Below are 19,177 nucleotides of genomic sequence, written 5' to 3'. Positions count from 1 at the left end.
CCGGTTAGTCAAGTCATTTTTATTTATATAGCACCAAATCACAGAAGTTGTCTCAGGGCACTTTTCACATAGAGCAGGTCTAGACTTTACTCTTTCATTTACAGAGACCCAACGTTCCCCAATGAACAAGTTTCAAGCAGGTTTTTAATATGTAATGTGTTCACATTGGAAAGTGACTAAGTATACTGAAAGAAGTCAGACTGATTGCATACTAAATATGCTTTGTTTTTGAGTGTGTCCTTGATAAGCATTATTCTCCCACAATGCAATGCACAAAAGAAATGTGGAATCTGCTGACAGCTGGAAAAATTAAAACTAATTGCTTTTCCTCTTGGAAGCATACAAACTGGTTAAGTATGATGATTTATTGCATATTAACTGCATTGTACTACAGAGATTAGTGTAAAGTACATATGTTGTACAATTTAATTAGTATGTAGTATGGAATTGGGACATACTGTAGCAAAAATTATAAAATGCTATCATTTAATGAGCCACTAGATGGCGCTTGTAGTACAGAACTGTGCTGCTATTGGTTTAATACAGAAATTTATCCTGTGACGAAGTACCAGGCTGAGACAAAAATACTCCTAAACCATTTACCAAAGACAAAAAAAGTCCAGTAGACGAAGATGATGAAGATAAAGTAATCCTTTACTTCAACATGTGTGTGTGTTCATATCTCTGTGATGAAAAGGGAAGGCAGACATGGGCATTTATCCTTGAATGATTCTGCTAAGAGGGATGCTAAAGCTAATTTACAAGACATTGGTGTAATCACAAAATACAACAAGATAAAGTGCAAAAGTCAAATATGAAAAAATACACATATAATGGTTAAAATCTAATAGTTTCACATTGCAATAATAAACACTAGTCATTGGTTCCAGGAACAGTGTCATACTCAATATGCTTTCCAAATGGTTTAAATACACATTCGAAGATGTGGAATACTTCTCTCACTAATAAGATAATTTAAGGTAATAATAATAATTTATTTACTTTAGTTTTTTGTTTTACATTGACAAGTATCATGTAAAAAATGGAATAAAATCAGTGAGTGTAGGTAAAATACTCAGTTGACTCAGGAAGTCTTGCCTGTAACTGTAGCTCAGCAAACTCTGAACACAGTGTTGATGAACCACACTCTCCCTTTGCTTTGCTATGAAATGACCCCATTTTCACTTTCTGCAGCCCTCTGCAAATGCAAACGCACATGCAAACTCACACAAACATATACATTTCATGTTCATAGCGATCTCCATTAATACTGTACTGGAACATCAGTCAAGTCTGTAATATTTACAGTGGTTGAGGCAGCACCATGCTGCCTGTACTTGCAAAGATTCCACTTTTTCTTAAGGTAAGAGGAGCGACGAAGGCATCAGAGTCTGTCCTCCTTCTCCTCTTCTCTTCATCTTCTTTTCAGTGCCAGTTTTTCTTTTTTCTTCCTTGTCTTTAACACATCCTCCTGTAACAGCTCATTTTTTCTCTCCACGAATCCATCTGTCGATTCGTTTAGTTCCCCTTCTTCGACTCCCACTCCTGGAAACCAGGAGAGACGGCACAAAGTGAGGAAAGCACTTACATACATCTGACCTTGTTACACAACCACAAACACACACTGTACCTTCGCCTTCTGCATGACGTTCCCCTTGGAGGAGGCGTAAAGCGATGGAGGGCGTTTACGGAGCTCCGATGCTGTGTTGACCGGCACAGTCTCATTGTAAACCTTTTCAACCTTGTTGCTCTGTGCCTGTATACACATTCACATACACAGACCGAGACAAACACAAGCACAAATGTCAGATGTCACTACTTTCCAGTAGGGCTGCAACTATCAACTAACTATACTAACTATAATAATAACATGATTATTTTCATTATCGATTAATCTGTTGATTATTTGTTGACAGATTATTCGATTAGTTGTTTGATCCACAAAATGTCAGAAAAATCTCGATCACTGTTTCCCAAAGCCCAAGGTTACGTCCTCAAATGTCTTGTTTTGTCCAGACCAAAAGTTCACAACCCGAAGATATTCAGTTTACTGGCATAGAGGACTAAAGAAACCGGAAAATACTCACATTTATGGAGCTGGAATCTGAGACTTTGGACATTTTTTTCTTAAAAAATGACTCTTAACAATTAATTGACTATCAAAATAGTTGGCAATTTATCCAAAGTTGGCAACTAAGTGATTAATCAACTAATCATTACATATCTACTTTCAAGAATTATGGTGAAAATCTGAAATTATATAATATACTGAGATTTGGCAATAAAATGCGAAAAAGTGCCACAAAATAGCACTTTCAGAATCTGGCATCCACCATATAGAGTAGGGTCCAAAAGTCTGAGGCCACTTTCCCAGAATGAGAAAGTGGCCTCAGACTTTTGGACCCTACTGTATATATGTATGAGTGGCTGATTCCTGAAACACTTCAATTTCTCTTAGTGGTAGATCGTTTTTTTTAACAATTAAACAGGAGAGTTTCTGTCTCTGCTGTAGCTGCCTACCTTGACATTGATCTTGGTGTCAGTATGAGGACCTAGTGCTCCTCTAGCCAGTGATTTCTTCAGGTTTTCTTTGACCTCTGTCAGTCTGAGCTCCAGCTCCACCCTCTCCTCCTCCTTCTGTTTGCACAGTGTCTCCAGCTCGGCTAACCGCTGTTCCACACAGTGACCTGCACACACACAAACACACATACTCATAGTTAGTCCTGCTACCAAGCAGAACTCTGAACAGTGCCGTGTGTGTGCTTTGTCCCTGACCTGCACCACTCTTCATCTCCTCCTTCAGTTCCTTCTTCTCCCTGCGAAGGGAAATCAGTGCATTTCTGAGCTCTTCCTTTTGCTTCTCTAGCTCCTCTTTCTGTGTCAGGTACCGCCTGGCGTCCTCCTCTGCACGCGTCTTCCCGTAACGTTTATACTGGTTTACATCTAACAAAAAAAAAATATGGCAGAATATCAACAGGACAGCAATGCGGGTACTGCTTTATAATGATAGAGTGTCAGTATTTCAGCTAGCTAACTATCCACGTCATCAAACTTTGGCTTTTCACTGCAATTATGATCCAGAGAAGCCAAATGTGACATGTCTGACAATCTTCAGTTCAGGAGGAAGGCTGTGGCCACTTTTTTATATCATATGATTTTCCTGTAGTCAGTGTAATGAATTATGAAAAGAAAGGAGACTCACTGGAGGCGTGTCTCTTGACGGCAGCCTGTTGTTCAGTTTTTTCAGAGTCCCTGCTGGAGAATGAGGAGTGACGTCTCACCTGTGCGGCTCTGCTGTCGACATCCTCATCCTGCAGGTGGGGGGGGGATAATGATAATGTACCATTTACAGGGTCCATTTTATTTGTATGCATCAATATGTTTTTTTTGATTGAACCATGCAGTGAGAGTCATCAATATTCCATCCAGGACAACAATCCACGCTACTTGACAGCAAGCTCAGTGCTGTCATGCGCAGTCTCCATGTTTGACAGCTTGAAGTTTAATGATGTTGTACATTATCACTATTTCAGAGGATGTTTTCTCACCGCAATACTTTCATAGACCTCATCATATGTTCTGGAGTCTGTGGAGGCACTGCTGGATGACGCAGCAGTGGTAGTGGCCCACCTGAGAGGATAAGAGACAAATTTTAAAAAGAAAATTAAGATAGATCAAGTATTTCCGTATGAAAACTTCAATACAACTCTAGATATATACAGTACATGCACGAATGCACGGATAAAACTTTAGGAAGTGACTCACAGGAAGGAGTGTCTGGCAGCGTGCCGTATATCAGTGAGTGTGTCCACGTCAATGTAGTCATAGTGCAGCTCTTCAGGGAGTGTGGCACTGCCAGTCTCTGCAAATAACACACCCAGCCAGCGGCCCAGGTCCTCCGAGCAGCTGGCCTGATGGACACAGACACACACACACACACACACCAGCCACATTTTAGCAACTTGATTTCCATAAAAAAAGTAGGTGTGTCATTGCTGTTAACTTTCTGTCTCATCTGTATCCACAACATGATGAGAGTGGCTACATTAAATCTCCTACACCAGTTGAAATTGTTGAAGATCTTTTGATGCAATTATATTGTACCTCTAAAGCTGCCAGTTCGCTGCCTCCTTGCAAGATGTGGAACGAGAAGGGATGTTTGGGGCCAAGGCCTCCTGGCACCACCTCTGCCCCCTTGAGGGGAATCACAATGACTGGGGGACGCTGGTCCCCAGGGTCCTTCTGCAGGTACAGACTTCCACCTCGCACTACGCACCAACGCTCCTTCCAAGAACCACTCAGACACACACTGAGGTAGCCTATGGCGACATAAAAACAGCAGACATGTTAAATGTCTTAGCATGGCTGAAGTCAGTTAACATTCAAGTCTCTTGATCTTTGTCTCTTTAGTCTTTACAGTATATTTACTTTAAATTTCTCTTTAAGTTGCTTAAAAGATATAACAAATACTTTACACACAGTACTGCTGAAAATGGTCTCATTGTCAAGGTCGAGTGAAATATTTAATTTGTCCCTAAAATTAGTAATTCACCAACTAACCAAACAGCTAGTCATTCAACCAAATAGCTTCTTCATCAATTTGTGTCCTCACCACAGCGGGGGTTGTCATGGTGACCGGAAGACAAGGGAGGCTCTCCTGGTAAAGGAGGTTTCCGTTTGGAGAAGGTGATGATTTGATTGATTTTCTTCCCTGCTGCTCGGCTCATCGACCCCGTCAGCTCTGAGAACGCACCGCGCTTTGCCCTGCCTGAAACCAAACACACCCCGGTCAGGCTGCGCTGTGACGGACAATAAGGTCACAGAGTCGAGGAGCACTTGATATACAGTACATGTTTTTGTGAAAACCCCCCAACAAGTCAAGACTTATTGCACTTCTAGAATTTAATAATATATTATATTCAATTTCAGAGATGTCTTTTATTTATTCAACCAAACTCAACAGTATGTTTGTGTGTTCATACTGAATGACCCAGGTGCTGCGGGGCTCTGTCCAGCCTACTTCCTATGATGTCAGAGGGACACAATCGCAGGAAGAGGACAGGAAGGATGTCATATCTGCTCGAGCCTCACTTCCTGTCTCTCCCTCTCTCTCTCTCATGTCTCTTTAGTTCCAGAGCCACTCAGACAGTAAACAAGTTGTAACAACACTGAAACAATATCACTGCGTTTGACCTATATTCTGACCAAACATCACCTCATCCTGATTTATCCTTCCTGATTTTGTGGATAGATAAACAAAAATAGTGAAGGTGCTTTTGATGGTGAAAGGATACGTGTTTGTGTGTGTGTGTGTGAAATGCATTTTGCCAGTGACAGACTTAACTAATGTTTTGTATATTTTTACCATCAACCTAAATATTCATATTCTGGTGTCACAGCAGTAAACATTGTCATAATAGATATTTTTTAAACATAACTTATAATGTGCATTTTAATTATGCTGCTAAAACCTTTCAAGAGAAACAAATGTTCATTAAATGTGTCAGTATTGTCATGCAACATCTCCCACACTGTTTGTTGGCAACTCCAGAGATGATATGTACTCCTTCAAATAGTAAACAAAAAAGTGACAATTATCTAATTTACAATTTTAAGATATTCTTTAATCTGGCACAAAATATTACTTTGTCTCAATTTATGTCTTATGTCTTACTCTGAATTAGGAGTTTTCAAATAAATAAATACTTAATCACGATGGTTAACCTACTCAGTGTGTCAGTGGTGTCCCGTCCTGGTCCCTGTGCAGTAGAATGAGTGTCTACTGTTGGCCCGCTGTCTGAGTCAGATGCCTGCCTCTCATAGTGTAGCACCTGGCAAGGAAAAAGTAGAAGGCTATATTACTTTATTACTTTTCTTCCCTTGATAAAGGAGAGGAGAGGAGAGGAGAGGAGAGGAGAGGAGAGGAGAGGAGAGGAGAGGAGAGGAGACTAGACGAGACGAGAGGAGAGACATACAAATCCACAGACTGAAAACAAAGCATTCTGTCCTTTAACTGAGCAAAATCATGTCAACTTCAATCATGCTGAGTGGAAAATGTTTTATTGACTTTATGTATTTTTAAAAGTATTCTGCCAAAGTGGGGTGTTACTGTCAAGTCACCATGCATTCAGCTTGTTAGCCCTGCCAAAACTTTGTTGAGGGTATGAAGCAGTTTGAAAAATAGCCAGCACAGCAACCACAATGTAATGTCACCTCACTCACTGCTTATAAACTAGAAGCAAAAGGAACAGTTGTGTCATGCGTGGGCTGAAAGAGGTGATGTAAGCCACAGACAGTGGAAATGTAAAAACTAGGGTATAGATTAAGAATAAAAAAAGCCTCAATAAACAAAGAATTAGATGTTACAGTAAAATAAACCATAGAGAGATGCAGCTGTTGGAGCCATCATTTGGAGAGAAAGTTCAAGAAGTTGGTTGAACTGCTTTATGAGCAAATCTTATAACATACACAAGGAAAAAAATTAAAGACAACATATAAACAGGCACACAGGCAAACACACACACCTTGTCAAGCTCCAACTTCCTCTGTATAATGGGAGAAGCAGATCCATTTAGTCCTTCAGTGTTGCTACTTTGGCTGCCAACATCTTGCACCACCTGGATCCGGAAAAAGAAAACCTTAACTTCCAAACACAACCTTGTGTACTCTCACTCTCTTCAGCCTTATTCCCTTGGTCTCCAGTCACTCTTGTCTGTCTCAACACCGGCCCTTTGATGTAGTGAATAAAAAGGTACCTTGAGCCATCGCTGCGCCTGCTCTTTACTCTGAACAGCCAGGACTAGAGCTTCTCCTCCAGGCAACGAGAAACGCAACTCATGTCTCTTTTTCCGGCCTTCTTTCGGGACATAGATGACGTTGCACAGATTCAGCGGGAGCTCCGTGTGGGGAGTGCTTTCTTTGATGCTCTTATAGCACTAAAAAAAGATAGAGAAAGACAGATGTTGAAAAATAGACAGAAAGAGAAATATGGTATCTACAGTATCAGTCAAAAGTTTCAACAAACTTTTTCAGTCAAGTAAAGGGGAAGGTGTGTCCAAACTTTTGACTGGTACTGTGGATACTGCTGACTGTTGTAAAAGCTTTCATTTAATTTGTGATATTTGTGACTGAGTGTGTCTGCTTAATATCCAGTGACATACTCACTCCCATTAGCTCTGTTTCCTTTAACGTTCAAGCTAAGTTTCTGCCAATAACACTGTAATTGAGGCCCCTGAAAACTTGGTCTCATATTCTAAATATTTATGGCTAAATAAGCAACAACTTAGTTTAAGGTTTATTTCTTAAGAGTTTAACACTTAAAAACTCAGCTACTCTGCTTCATCAGGACTGTCTGGGTGTGGTTTGATCAGATTTGTATTGACAGCATCAGCCAACAACCTCACACCTGTTATCTACTCACGGAAGTACGTGACATCACCTTTAACCAACTGAGCGCTACTAACTTCAAACCAGTCAGAAGAGCACAGAGAAAACAGCCCAGACAGAAATCTAACTGGCAGAAAATATTGTGATTATGTTGTAATTTCACGGCTCATATCAAGAAGCTAACTGAGAAAATAGAATTTCAGGGCCTTTAAATTTGAACCTTTGAGCTTTAAAATTGCTCAGTTTACCTGAAGTTTATTATCTCGGACAACAACGAGCTGTTTAGCCCACTGGCCGAAGCGTTTCTTGCGCAGCAGGAAGGCACAGATGCGGCAGTCTCTGACAGGTCCGTCTGGGCTTTCCTCAGCTGTCCATCTCTGACGTTGGTCCCGCCCTTTGGCCTCCTCTTCCTCTTCTTCGTAAGACTCGTAAGAACTGCTCAGAGCATCGGAGTCGTTGTCTGAACACCAGAAATACCACAGATCATTAATTTATAAAACAACAACAGACAATTTCAGGTTCTCTTCATTCATGTATTCTACATACTTTATGTTTACAGTATGCCTCTGTTTATACTTGTAAATTTGAATTGATAGCATGAATAACGGCAGACTCACAGGAGTTTTTGGGAGGTCCGTTAATCCTGGTGAGGGGGTAGTTGTTGTCGGCATCTTCATAGTAGGCATCCTCCACAGAGTTCCTGGAAGCTACAGGAGAGGAAAAAAAGATATATGAGAGAGAGCAACGCAAACCTATAATTATTCATAAGAGTGCAAATCTGTGTTACTGAATGTATGTACAGAACTGACCGTTCATATTTGTGGTAAAGTACTGGGGGGTGGATCCAGGATCTAGAGGAACAGCCTCTTCATAGTAGTCATCAGGAAGTGGGGTGGTTGGCAGGGGAGGGGGTGTGTCGGTCGGTGTCTGAGGAACCAAAGTGAAGGTTAAACCAAAATCTGAAGCACAAGGACAAGAAAGGCAGGTGGACTGACAGGTAGATAGTGTAGGTGACTTACAGATTTATTAGGATGAGTCTTCTCCTCTTCCTCTTTGTGCTCTTTCTGCTCAACTGGAGATGCACTGAGCATGTGCAAATCACAATCTGGTGAAACAACAGAGGGTTGATGTTAACAGTAGTGTAAATGTTGCTCAAAATGTTTTCGATATACATGTTCAAAATGTTCATTTTTATATTCAAACCTGATTCAGATCACCAGACTCATTACTCGATTTCATTAGAAGGGGGCACACATAGCATCTTGTTTATTTTATTAGACAGAATATAAATTTTTCATAGTAAACTTATGACAGATAAATTGTGGTGATTTCCATATTTTAATAAGTTGGGCTCCAAATTTTCTGGAGGAAACGAGACAGTTGAGCAGTTATTAGGTTTTTGAGCAAAGACTGAGGCATGGACCTAAATTGGCTGATTTAGGGTGCATTTTTATTGCTTTCTACAAATTGAATTTCAGCTCAATATATCTTATAATAGATGTTAATTACTTAATTTAATAGATGCTGTGGTACAATAATTGGAAATACACAATAATAATCATTTCTACACATGAGGTCATGACACTGGACTGGTTTGAAGGAGCTCTGAGAGTCGACTCACCAAAATCCTCAAACAGAGACTCTACAAAGCTTGTGCCGTTGCCATAAAGACAGCTGTTCATGTAGACGTCTGATCCATTGACTGTGGAAAAGATAAATTAGGGATTAGAAATAGGATCAGACATAGGGTTAGGGTTGGGTTTTATGGTAAGATCGGGAGAATTAAGATTATCAGAGTGTATAGAGATGCAGGGAAGTGAGTGAGTGCTCATTGAGGATCAATACTGAACTGTGTGCATTTTAGGAAAATAAACTGTATGGAGATCTTTATCAGACAACAAGACCATGCAGACTGGAGTTTGCAAATCTATGCGCCAGAAGATCGAAGATAACTCAAGTTAGAAAATGTGTGTGAACGGATGCCAAAACTTCCAGACTCTCTGGAAGTATTTTTCAATCAGCATTAATTTCGTAGGCTGTGAGAAATCAATCTCTGAAGTTTTTGGCTGTATTCAAATTAGAAACAAGTTAAAAAAAAACAACTGAACATATGTGGATTATTCTGATCTATTGTGTAAAAATCTGAGGAGTGAGTATGGGTAGCACAGTCTGGGCCCACTGAAACACAAACTTGTTGTGAGGATGTGCTTACCCCCCAGGATGTTTTGCTATTCTCCTCAGTTTGACCTCATCTCATTATCCTCTTTAAACTTTATATTTCGTTATCCTCTTACATCAACCGTTTTATCCCCTCTGACATCCTGTATTCTCTCAGATAAACAAGGATCTACTACAAAGACCTCAGTAAGATTTCATTTCACAGAGCTGCTGCATTTTGTTGCATTGACTACACTTTCTGTATCGTATCTCATACAGTGTTGTGCGGTTGCAGTCTGGTTGGCTCATGACAGCAAGGTTGCAAAAAGACCTGGGTTGAGTAAGAGAGAAAGGCTGTGTCTCTGTCTAAATGAACACTGTGACCTTGAGCAAATTGCTCAACTCCGAGATGCTTCAGCTGAACTGCTACAAATGTCAAACTGAATTAATGTGAGCCAGGATGCGGCTGAAAAACCGCAAGCATGCTCAGTCAGATCCAAATGGATAAATAAAAGTTAAAGGGTAACATCAGTTTTATTTATAGTTCTCCCCAATTTAACACTCTGATTTGCATTTTCCTGTATGTAAATAGATTTTTAGCTTTTTTTTTTTGTTCTTCTTAAAATACATGCTGTACCTTTGCTGTGTCAAACCTACAGCAGCTTGAAATTAAGTTCTGCTTGTAACTTATGGGTGTCAGAAGACCCCAATTCAGGCTCAGTGCAATTACAATAAATTAATTCTTCATTCCCGATGCAACTGACTCTATAAACAAATATGTGGATGTTGTTTTTGTGCTGTACAAGAATTAATGGAAGCTAAGCTGTGCCATCTGTAAAATAACATCAGCATAAAAGTACACAAATACTGGTATTATGCAACAATAGCCATTAGCCAATCGACAGCCGAGTTTGTCACATCACTGCAATTTATGAGACTAATAAGATATTAACCAAAAAATAAAGGCTAATAAAGGTTATGCACATTGCCCACTCAAGTGAGACTTAATTAATCTATACGGTAGTACTTGTACCTGACAGCTGCACTGTGTCCAGGATGTTGCGTATGGAGGCCATCTTGTCAGCAGTGGCAGGACTGACCGTCTCGTGGTCCAGCATCTTCAGCAGAGAGCCCAGCTCGCTCACAAGTCGCTCCATCACCACTGACGACCACAAAATATACAAAACAATACATTATTTGGGTTTGCAGTATGACCATAAAATACTTCTGGTGTTGAGCAGCATACAAATCCCATACTTAAAGTACATTCCTAAAATGCCTGTGTTATTATACAAAGTGCATCAAATATCAATTTAACACACACATGCAAGCACATACAGGCAAGTGCCAGCGAAACTGGCGGTTCATGATGGGCATGAAGTCAATTTGGAACTCAGCTTACCGCCTGTTGCAACAGCTGACAAGGAAGAGACGTTTACCATCCTAACATATCTCCCGATTTACTTTGTCGACCTCAGAGTGTGTTTGTGTGTCTTTCTCTTGAGTTTTCTGTCTGGTCTTTTGTTCCCACACCACCGCAGATCAAATCCTTCTTTCACTTCAGACATTTCTAGCTTTCTTTGAAAAATAATTGTTTTCATGTTAAACCCCTGACATCCTGTGTGTCCGTGTGTGTCTGTGTGTGTGTTTTGTTGACCTTGACACTGTTCCAAATGCTCTGACACACTCTCACACATCCTGCTTGCTCAGAGCTGACAAAGAGAGAGAGGTTGTGGGGGGGAGGTAGAAAGTCAGAGAAAAAAGGAGGTGAGGAGGAGGAGGGGGCATGAGGCTTCCTTCCCTCAAGGAAATGGAGCCAAAGTAAAGAAGAAAATCTTTAGTTCTACTAGAGATAGGAAAGGATATGGTTACCAAACTGGAAACTTCATTCAGCTGATCACTCATTCATAAGAGAAGTTTGGGAGGCTGACGTTTGACATGAAGGATATAAATTGAGGTAGATGATGAACTTTTCTGTGTGTGTATTTTTGTTTAATTGCTCAATAGGGCTAATGGGGGGGAAAATGGGGCGAATCATACTTTTCTGGTTAGAAGTTTTTCCTGTTAACGTCACAGTTTAAGATCCACAAACCTTAAAGGTGCAGTGTGTAGAATTTAGCAGCATCTACCAGAAAGGACTTGGCAGAAATGGAATATAATATTCATAAGTATGTTTTAATTAGGGTATAATCCCATGAAAAAAAGGAATCGTTGTGTTTTTGTTATATCTACATAGGGAGCGGGTCCTCTTCCATGGAGGCGGCCATGTTTCTACAGTAGCCCAGAATGGACAACCCAAACGCTGGCTCTAGAGAGGGCCTTTCATGTTTTTTGTGAGTTTCACAGCCACCGCAGGTTCTCCTACATACTTGAAAGGGGAGGGCGGGGGGAGGAGTATTCAGATGCCACTAAGTCCTACACACTGGTCCTTTAAATAATTTCATTTAATTTTCATTTGGGTTTCAGTGGAAACCCTTGATGTTCCACTTGCTCTTTAAGTGGCTTTTTCCATCCCGCCAAGAAAAATATTTTGGGGAACCATTTAGTCTTGGTTATTTTTGGCATTCAAATTGTTATTACAATGTCATTTCACCCAAAATATAGATTTTTAAAAAAGTTGACAGGAAGTTCAAGGACACTTCAGCAGAGATGTTGGAGCCTCAGCAAGAGGCTGCTGTACACAGTCAAAGTACTAATATGACAATAAGTGTATTAGTTTACTAGCTCCTTGTTAACGCTCTCTGGGAATCATTTGAAATATTAACTGGAGGACACACACACAGAAACCCTGCTCAAAGCATTACATCTTTACAAAGAAGTATTATTTTAATCTGCCACAGATCTGCAAACAGGGCCATTCCTCTGTGGTGAGTGGTCAGATAACACCTTAAAATCTGATTTATACGGTTTGAAAAAGTTGCTGATATATGAAATACAGTACATCCAGAAAATGTACAATTCCTGGGAAAAAACTGGTTCAAGGGTTAAGATAAAATAAGATTAAAACTCTCTCCCCCCCACACACACACACACAGAGTGAGAGTATGACAGAAAAGCCCTCTCTCTCCCATCGCCTCTTCCGCCCCCCCAAGCCTGACAATACTCTATTGTCTCCTCGAGGGCCAAAATTAGATGACGACCACAATGGTCCGCAAGCCCAGCGCGAACAATACAATGTCAGAAACTCAAAGAAAAAACAAAACAGGAACTAACACACACACAGTCCAAGAGGGGCGTGGTGCAACACAGCTGCATCGTCTCGATCCATGGGCATTCAGGGTTAAAGGATATATATCCAGCAGCTGTGTGTGTGCGCTTGCTTGTGTGTGTGTGTGTGTGCATCATTTCTCAGCCAGCAGCTGTGGTTTCCTGTCTTAGTTGTCGACAGAAGCTTCACTCCACTCCTTCCTGATCTTGACTCCATCCCACTGCGAGTCTCACCTCTTCCTCTTGCTCTTCCTCCCACTTTCCCCTTTCTCCTTCTCCAATTCTCTTCATCCTCCTGCTGCTCTTCATCCTCTGTCATCCCACACTATTGTTCCATCTATGTTCACACTTTTTCCGCCTTTTTTTTGGTCGCTATCCTCACCCCCCCCCCCCCCCCCGTCTATTGAATGAAAAGTTTAGAAGTTTTTCAGCTGATCGTTACTCCAATTCTCTGGGACCATCTCAACTCAGTCAACAAAAAGGTTTCAGTGTAATCAATCACCGTGTTAACAAAGCCAGTAGTGGGCTGATAGAGTTTCCAACCGGGACCTTTGGTCTATTTTCTGCTTATTCAATTCTAACTTTACACAGTCAAGGCCATCCATGCATTTGCTGTCTCTCTCTCCTCTAAGTCTGTGTACATCTCTCTCTGTTTCTTTCTCTCTCACTCTCTCTCTCTTTCATTTTTTTAGGGGACCGGAGGGTTCAGAGGCTGAGAATCAGCTGTTCTGGATGCTTGTGGTCAGTCTCACCCACAGAGGGATCTTTGTAACCCCCCATTCCACACATACGCATGCTCACACACTCACACACATGGCGCAGATTTCCTCTTCGAATCCTTGTTTTTTTCCCCCCACTGATGGACACAGACGTTCACTTAACTCACAGCGAGGACACAAACACTATTAATTTGTCTTGCAGAGAAATTATCCTATACAGAGAAAACATGCCGTCAAAAGAGGAAAATGTGTTTGTGTGTTTGTGTGTGTGTGTGTGCTTTTACATACATTTTTGTGTGTTTCCACAGACTGCCTGAAGAAGGCCAGTCATGAGACCGGGGCCATGCGACTCTCATTTGAACTGATTTAGCGTGTTTGCTTGCAACTCACAACAAAACAACTACCACTCGCTACTGCTGCTGCTGTTTATCTCACCACATAATGCTAAAAGATACTTTTCTCCTCCTGACCTGAGGCTTTCACTCCCATCCATTACATGTCTAACCCATCAATCACAACAATCCAAGCCTAACCTCCTCCTTGACTCACCTCTCCCATCCAAACTATCCCTCTTTTTATTTCCCAACACTTTAGGACTAGGAAAAAATATATGATTGCCTTGATGTTACCTGAAACACATGATACTCTTATGTGACATAAACATAAGTTTTTCACGCCTTTCTCAAGTAAAGAGAATTTCAAGTCTCCGAAGTGTATGAAGCTGCTGTTTTGCTCTACAGCAGGCGTCCTCATTCTGCCTCCCCCACACTCCCAGAGGCTGAGGTCCCTCCAGATCCCACATTCTCCTTTCCACTCCTTTCTTTCCCTCCCTCTCTGATCCTTTCCTTTTAACTCCTCTCCCTCGTAGGCCTCCCTGCGTCCCTCTCCAGACACCCATCCTCTCCAGACAGAGGTCAGAGTTCAAGTCTTGGCGGCCCCAGCGGCTCCCTCTGAGACAAAAGTTTACTTCAGAAATTCTGCATCCTGTAATTAATATTTTCGTGACAACAGTGGATGGTGTCAGCGCTCACCCCGGGGTTAGCATTCAGTCAGAGGTCTCAAAAAAGTCCCCTCCGAACCAAGCGGGCAAGATCTTTAAAAAGAAACAGCTGGGGTAGAATAAGTCGTGGAATTGTCTCTTTTTCACATTCTTTCAGTATCTTATCATTTTCCCCAGATAGTAAATGGTGAGACACAGCAAACAGAGCTTGACATTGGCTCTGCCACTGTGGCACTGCATGCGCTTCATTTCAGACTATTGTGGTACTGTGGTTTCAACATGTAAGCAGCCACAGGTAAGGAGACACCCAGCCACCGTGGGACAGTCACATACCATGGTTATTTAGCTCAACAAAGAAAACTTTAAAGTCCCACTTCACTCAAAAATGCATTCTGATTTTGAGTTTCACTGTGCAGAATGATGTATGTTTGACACTAGAAAGCTGTTTTCACATTACATCTGCTGAAAGTGGAGTTTTTTTCTGTGCTCATTGAAAATGTGATTTTAAGGGGTTGATTACGAGCGTGATTTGTGACATCACAACTAGTTTGAGGCTAATACTGGTTCGATATTCAACTCACACAAATGTGATGTGGAAACTTGAAGCTTCCAGTGCATAAACACTGAGAACAGACTTTTCAGTGTGTCCAATAGTTCAACTTCTGAAACATTTGCATATTCATATATTTTGGAATTTTCAATGAGGGAGAATGAGTCATTTTAAGGATTTGATAGTGGTAATTATGCTTTTTTGTGGAAAAACCCTATCAGCCACACATTTTTAAATGGCTCACTGTTATGTGAAGATGTTGAAGTGAAAAAAACCTCCAAAAAACACTCAACTCTATGCTCAGCTTTATGCAGTTTTTAGACAGTTTACAGGCTTAGTTTGACATTTTGGGAGATACACTTATGCGCTTTCTTGCAAAGAGTTTGATGAGAAGACTGATACCATTCACATGTCTGTATTGTACAATATGAAGCTCGTTCCAGGAAAAAAGTTAGCTTAGCTTAGCATAATGACTGAAAACAGGGGGAAACAGCTAGCATGGCTCTGCCCAGCTCTGCAAAAAAAGTCATCTACCAGCACCTCTTAAGATCACAAATTAAGACACAACATCTTGTTTGTTTAACCCATACAAAAACTAAAAATGTGCCAGACTATTGTTTGTCTGGGTGCAGTGACTTACCAAGTTTTAAAAATTGGGATTTCTCTGTTCCCTTTTGATTGACTAATTGTATAATAAACCAGTCATATTAGTACTTACTGAAATTACTACACCATCACTCAAACATGATTCAGTGTTTTTCCTGTTTGGCTGAAGAGTGTTATCAACACAACAGCTTAGTTTCCTACCGACAAAGATGACATGTACAGACCTGCTGCTGTAGATATCTCTGTCATGGAAAGTTTAACAACAGTAGATTTGCAGCACAGCTTATCCTCTCTTCAAACTATGACGGAAACCAAAACAGTTGAGTTTATGGTGGTTAAGTTATTTCACTTTGTTCTGAACTGAACGTTTTGAACTTTCTGACTCTCTGAGAGAGAATGGAAAGAGGAGGTGGGGTTCAGGGGTCACTGAGAGATGAGGAAAAGGGAAAAGGAAATGTAAGGGAACCATGGTCGAGTTCAAGGCTTACTGGTATGCCTGTGTGTCAGAGTGGTTGTATAAATGCAATCACTTATTAGAGCCTTTAGTATTATAAAACCTGTTTTAAAAATTGTATACAACTGTGTATTCTCCTTCATGTAGCTGTAGTGTAAAAGTACTAAGAGGATAAGTCTTTATTGCTCAAAATTCCACTAAATACTGTATGAAAACTTTGTCCTTCTCTGCCTCATTTAAAGCGAACTTAAAACCTCACTTTCTACAAATTTCTCCCACTTGTGGCAGTGGTCTAGAGCTGCAATAATTAGTTGACTATTCGATTAATTGCCAATTATTTTTAATAGATTACTGGGATCGACTTTTTTTTTTTTTTTTTTTTTACCATTTCATAGACCAAACAACTAATTGATTAATCAAGAAAACAATTGACAGATTAATTTAAAATAAAAATATTCGTTAGTTGAAGCCCTACAGTAGTTGCAAAATTTGTCCGGAACATACCAGCGTAAATTACTCCTCTTTTTTCCTGCTTTTTTTCTCTCTAAGCTGCTTGTTCATTTCACAGGCCCTTTTTATTTAAGACATTTTGACACAGTATAAAATCACAGGTGTGAATAATACAATTAACAATGGCTGGATTCCATTTAGCTTATTCAGTTTTAGGGTCCTTGTGCGTGCTGGCTCACTGTCACACTCTCACGGTTTACTGGGACACTTGAATAGAACAAACAACCATCGTTAATGTTATTAGTAACACCTGAGCTTTGCCTATTGTGACTAGTCACAATGTCCGCTGTGAAAAAGCCTTTATATCACACACTGTTTGCTCTGATGTGACTAATGTTATATTGTTCATGAGCAGACGCTGTAACAGAGCACCCATAGTGCAGTCATTGAATATAAAACTTAAAAATGACAATTACTTATCATGAATATTTTTTATCTTCATCATCATTTTATGTAAACGATCATTATTATTATTATTATATGGTTGTATAAAACTCCATCATTGCTAATAATTGTTAATTAAAATAGTTTGGAGGTTGTAGTGGTGAGGCTGCTCAGGCTTTGTACACTCACTGTCAGTAGTTTCGACATAAGTTTGATTGTAAAATAAAGATGAGCTATTTCTTTTACCTAATTTTACTCTTCTATTTAAGGGAACTGACATCATTTTTTTTTGGTGTAAATGATACTATGCAGATACTATAGTCATGTGCCTACTAGATCAATTACCTGTAGGCAACATGATGTTTTAATGAAGCATGAATTAATGCTTTTCCACTGTCTAATTTTTTTTTTTGCCCACAATGGTCATTGTTTCCCTTATGATAATCACATCCTCGTTTGCCAGATTTTCAATTTAGGCCAATGCTTCATCACCTGCCTGGTCAAACATAATGCAGCTTCCTGTTTCCAGCGCAGTATAGCCTGAAGGCGCAGAAACAGAGCGTCTATTCAGCTTCTGCTGCCGCTGCTGCTGCTGCTTCACTTCCAGCAGCGCTGCTTCCAACGGGGCACTTCTCTGTTGGTATCAGATTGCATCACTCTACCTGAGGAGGATACCTCCTCCATCCTCACACACAGAGCACCAACCGGCGTGTAGGTGTGTGACGTCACTCTCCCGTTACTCCAGCGGTGTACCGGGAGCAGCGCGAGGCGCGACTCGGTTGTCGAAGTTTAGGTTCACGTCGGTTTTACGAGACCTCGTGCAAAATAAGTCTCTTCGACAATTCTATTTATAAACCTCATTAAATCTCAATTTGTTGTGGTGAGTTTTAAGTTTAACTTTAGTGTAGTCCGTCCTTTTTAAATATCTAAGTAGAGCGTTTGTGACTATATTTATCTCTTTAGACGAGCTTAAATTGATATTTATGCCTTGAGTCAATGTCTTCTTTTAAAGTTTTTAACAGTTGGCTCTTTGTCGTGAATAAATGTGAATGTGATGAAGAGGGACTGTTACTCACCACTCTGCCGTTTGGACTCCATGTCGTTTGATATCCCAAAGTCCGACTTATTCTGCTTCTTTCCAGTAATAATCCCTTGGTTGTTTCATTTAAAAAGGTACGGTTGTTAACATGTGAGGGCGGCTTGTTCGCCACGGACACGGCGGAGCTCCGTCAGCCTCCGTGCGGCGGAGTGAGTCAGAGTGGCCGCTACGGTTTATAGTTTGAGTCTGCAGCCGTTGGTGCCTCATCCAGACCGCCCTGGGTCCTAGTGCTAGTCCTAGCAACGCTACTAAATATTTGTTTGGTTTGTCCTCTTTATATATACAGTCTGTGGGTTTGCTGCATATTTATGCCATGAGTCTAGAAGATCACACGCTACTTCCATATGAGGAGACACAATCCCTTAAAACCTCTTAGTGTTGTTCATTTTGTATTTACGTGTAAAACTGCCAGTGGTGGATAAGATTATTTATTCAAGTACTTAGATTTGAAGGACTTTACTGGAGTATTTAAATTTAATGCTACTTCATAGGCTACATCTATTTCGTTACATTTCAGACAGAAATGTTGTACTTCTTACTCTGCTACATATTTGACAGCTATAGTTACTTTACAGATTAAGAATTTACATACAAAACATGATGAGTTTATAAAACATGGTTACATTAAACAGTATAGTATGCAACTTACACATTGATGTGTCAGTGATAAAAAAAAAAGTGATATCACCATTTTTATGCACAGATTTCTTTTACATTTGATTAAGTACTTTTTGCTAATGTTACTAAGTTACTTCAAGTAACATTTTGAGTGCCGGACTTGTAATGAAGTATTTTTACGTGTGATATGGCAGCTTTTTCAAATCTTTTATGGTTATACCATAACTTTTGCTAATGTTGCTTATTTTAAAGTTCTTAAAGTTGCAATACACGGCATTCAGCCACTTAATGTTGCACTATAGCACCAACATGTCAGACCAAAACAAAGGTGTGTGTTGTTCACTCAATTGGAAAAAAAAAAAGAAATCCGACAGTTCACAAACTCAGATCAAACTGTCAAACTAGGCAGTGCTGATCAAATATGGATTAAGATTCTGCATTGCCTATTTCTCACCTCAAATGCTTTCAGTAACATATTTTATTGTAT

The 19,177-nt window shown here is 40.3% G+C and overlaps 1 protein-coding gene across 2 annotated transcripts; it reads right to left on the bottom strand.

The window, feature by feature from the left end:
* Nucleotides 1-633: 633 nt before the first annotated feature.
* On the bottom strand, nucleotides 634-18,242 carry afap1l1b (actin filament associated protein 1-like 1b). Of its 2 annotated transcripts, none has more exons than XM_067608414.1 (19): nucleotides 18,050-18,242; nucleotides 10,577-10,705; nucleotides 9,008-9,088; nucleotides 8,406-8,491; nucleotides 8,196-8,313; nucleotides 8,004-8,093; nucleotides 7,635-7,846; nucleotides 6,756-6,935; nucleotides 6,525-6,617; nucleotides 5,729-5,831; nucleotides 4,613-4,768; nucleotides 4,105-4,319; nucleotides 3,766-3,911; nucleotides 3,549-3,630; nucleotides 3,203-3,311; nucleotides 2,776-2,943; nucleotides 2,521-2,687; nucleotides 1,631-1,756; nucleotides 634-1,545 (listed from the first exon to the last, which is right to left on the bottom strand). In XM_067608414.1, the coding sequence occupies exons 1-19, from the start codon at nucleotides 18,069-18,071 to the stop codon at nucleotides 1,519-1,521; spliced, it is 2,310 nt and encodes a 769-aa protein (XP_067464515.1). In that variant the 5' UTR covers nucleotides 18,072-18,242; the 3' UTR covers nucleotides 634-1,518. The 2 variants fall into 2 exon arrangements, with proteins under 2 accessions (XP_067464515.1, XP_067464514.1); XM_067608413.1 differs by lacking the exon at nucleotides 18,050-18,242 and adding an exon at nucleotides 10,946-11,111.
* Nucleotides 18,243-19,177: the final 935 nt, after the last annotated feature.

This window comes from Thunnus thynnus, chromosome 13, assembly GCF_963924715.1.
Source record: "Thunnus thynnus chromosome 13, fThuThy2.1, whole genome shotgun sequence".
Lineage (NCBI taxonomy): Eukaryota > Metazoa > Chordata > Actinopteri > Scombriformes > Scombridae > Thunnus > Thunnus thynnus.
Note: the sequence above shows the minus strand (reverse complement) of the source record. Positions and strands in the feature narration are given on the sequence as shown.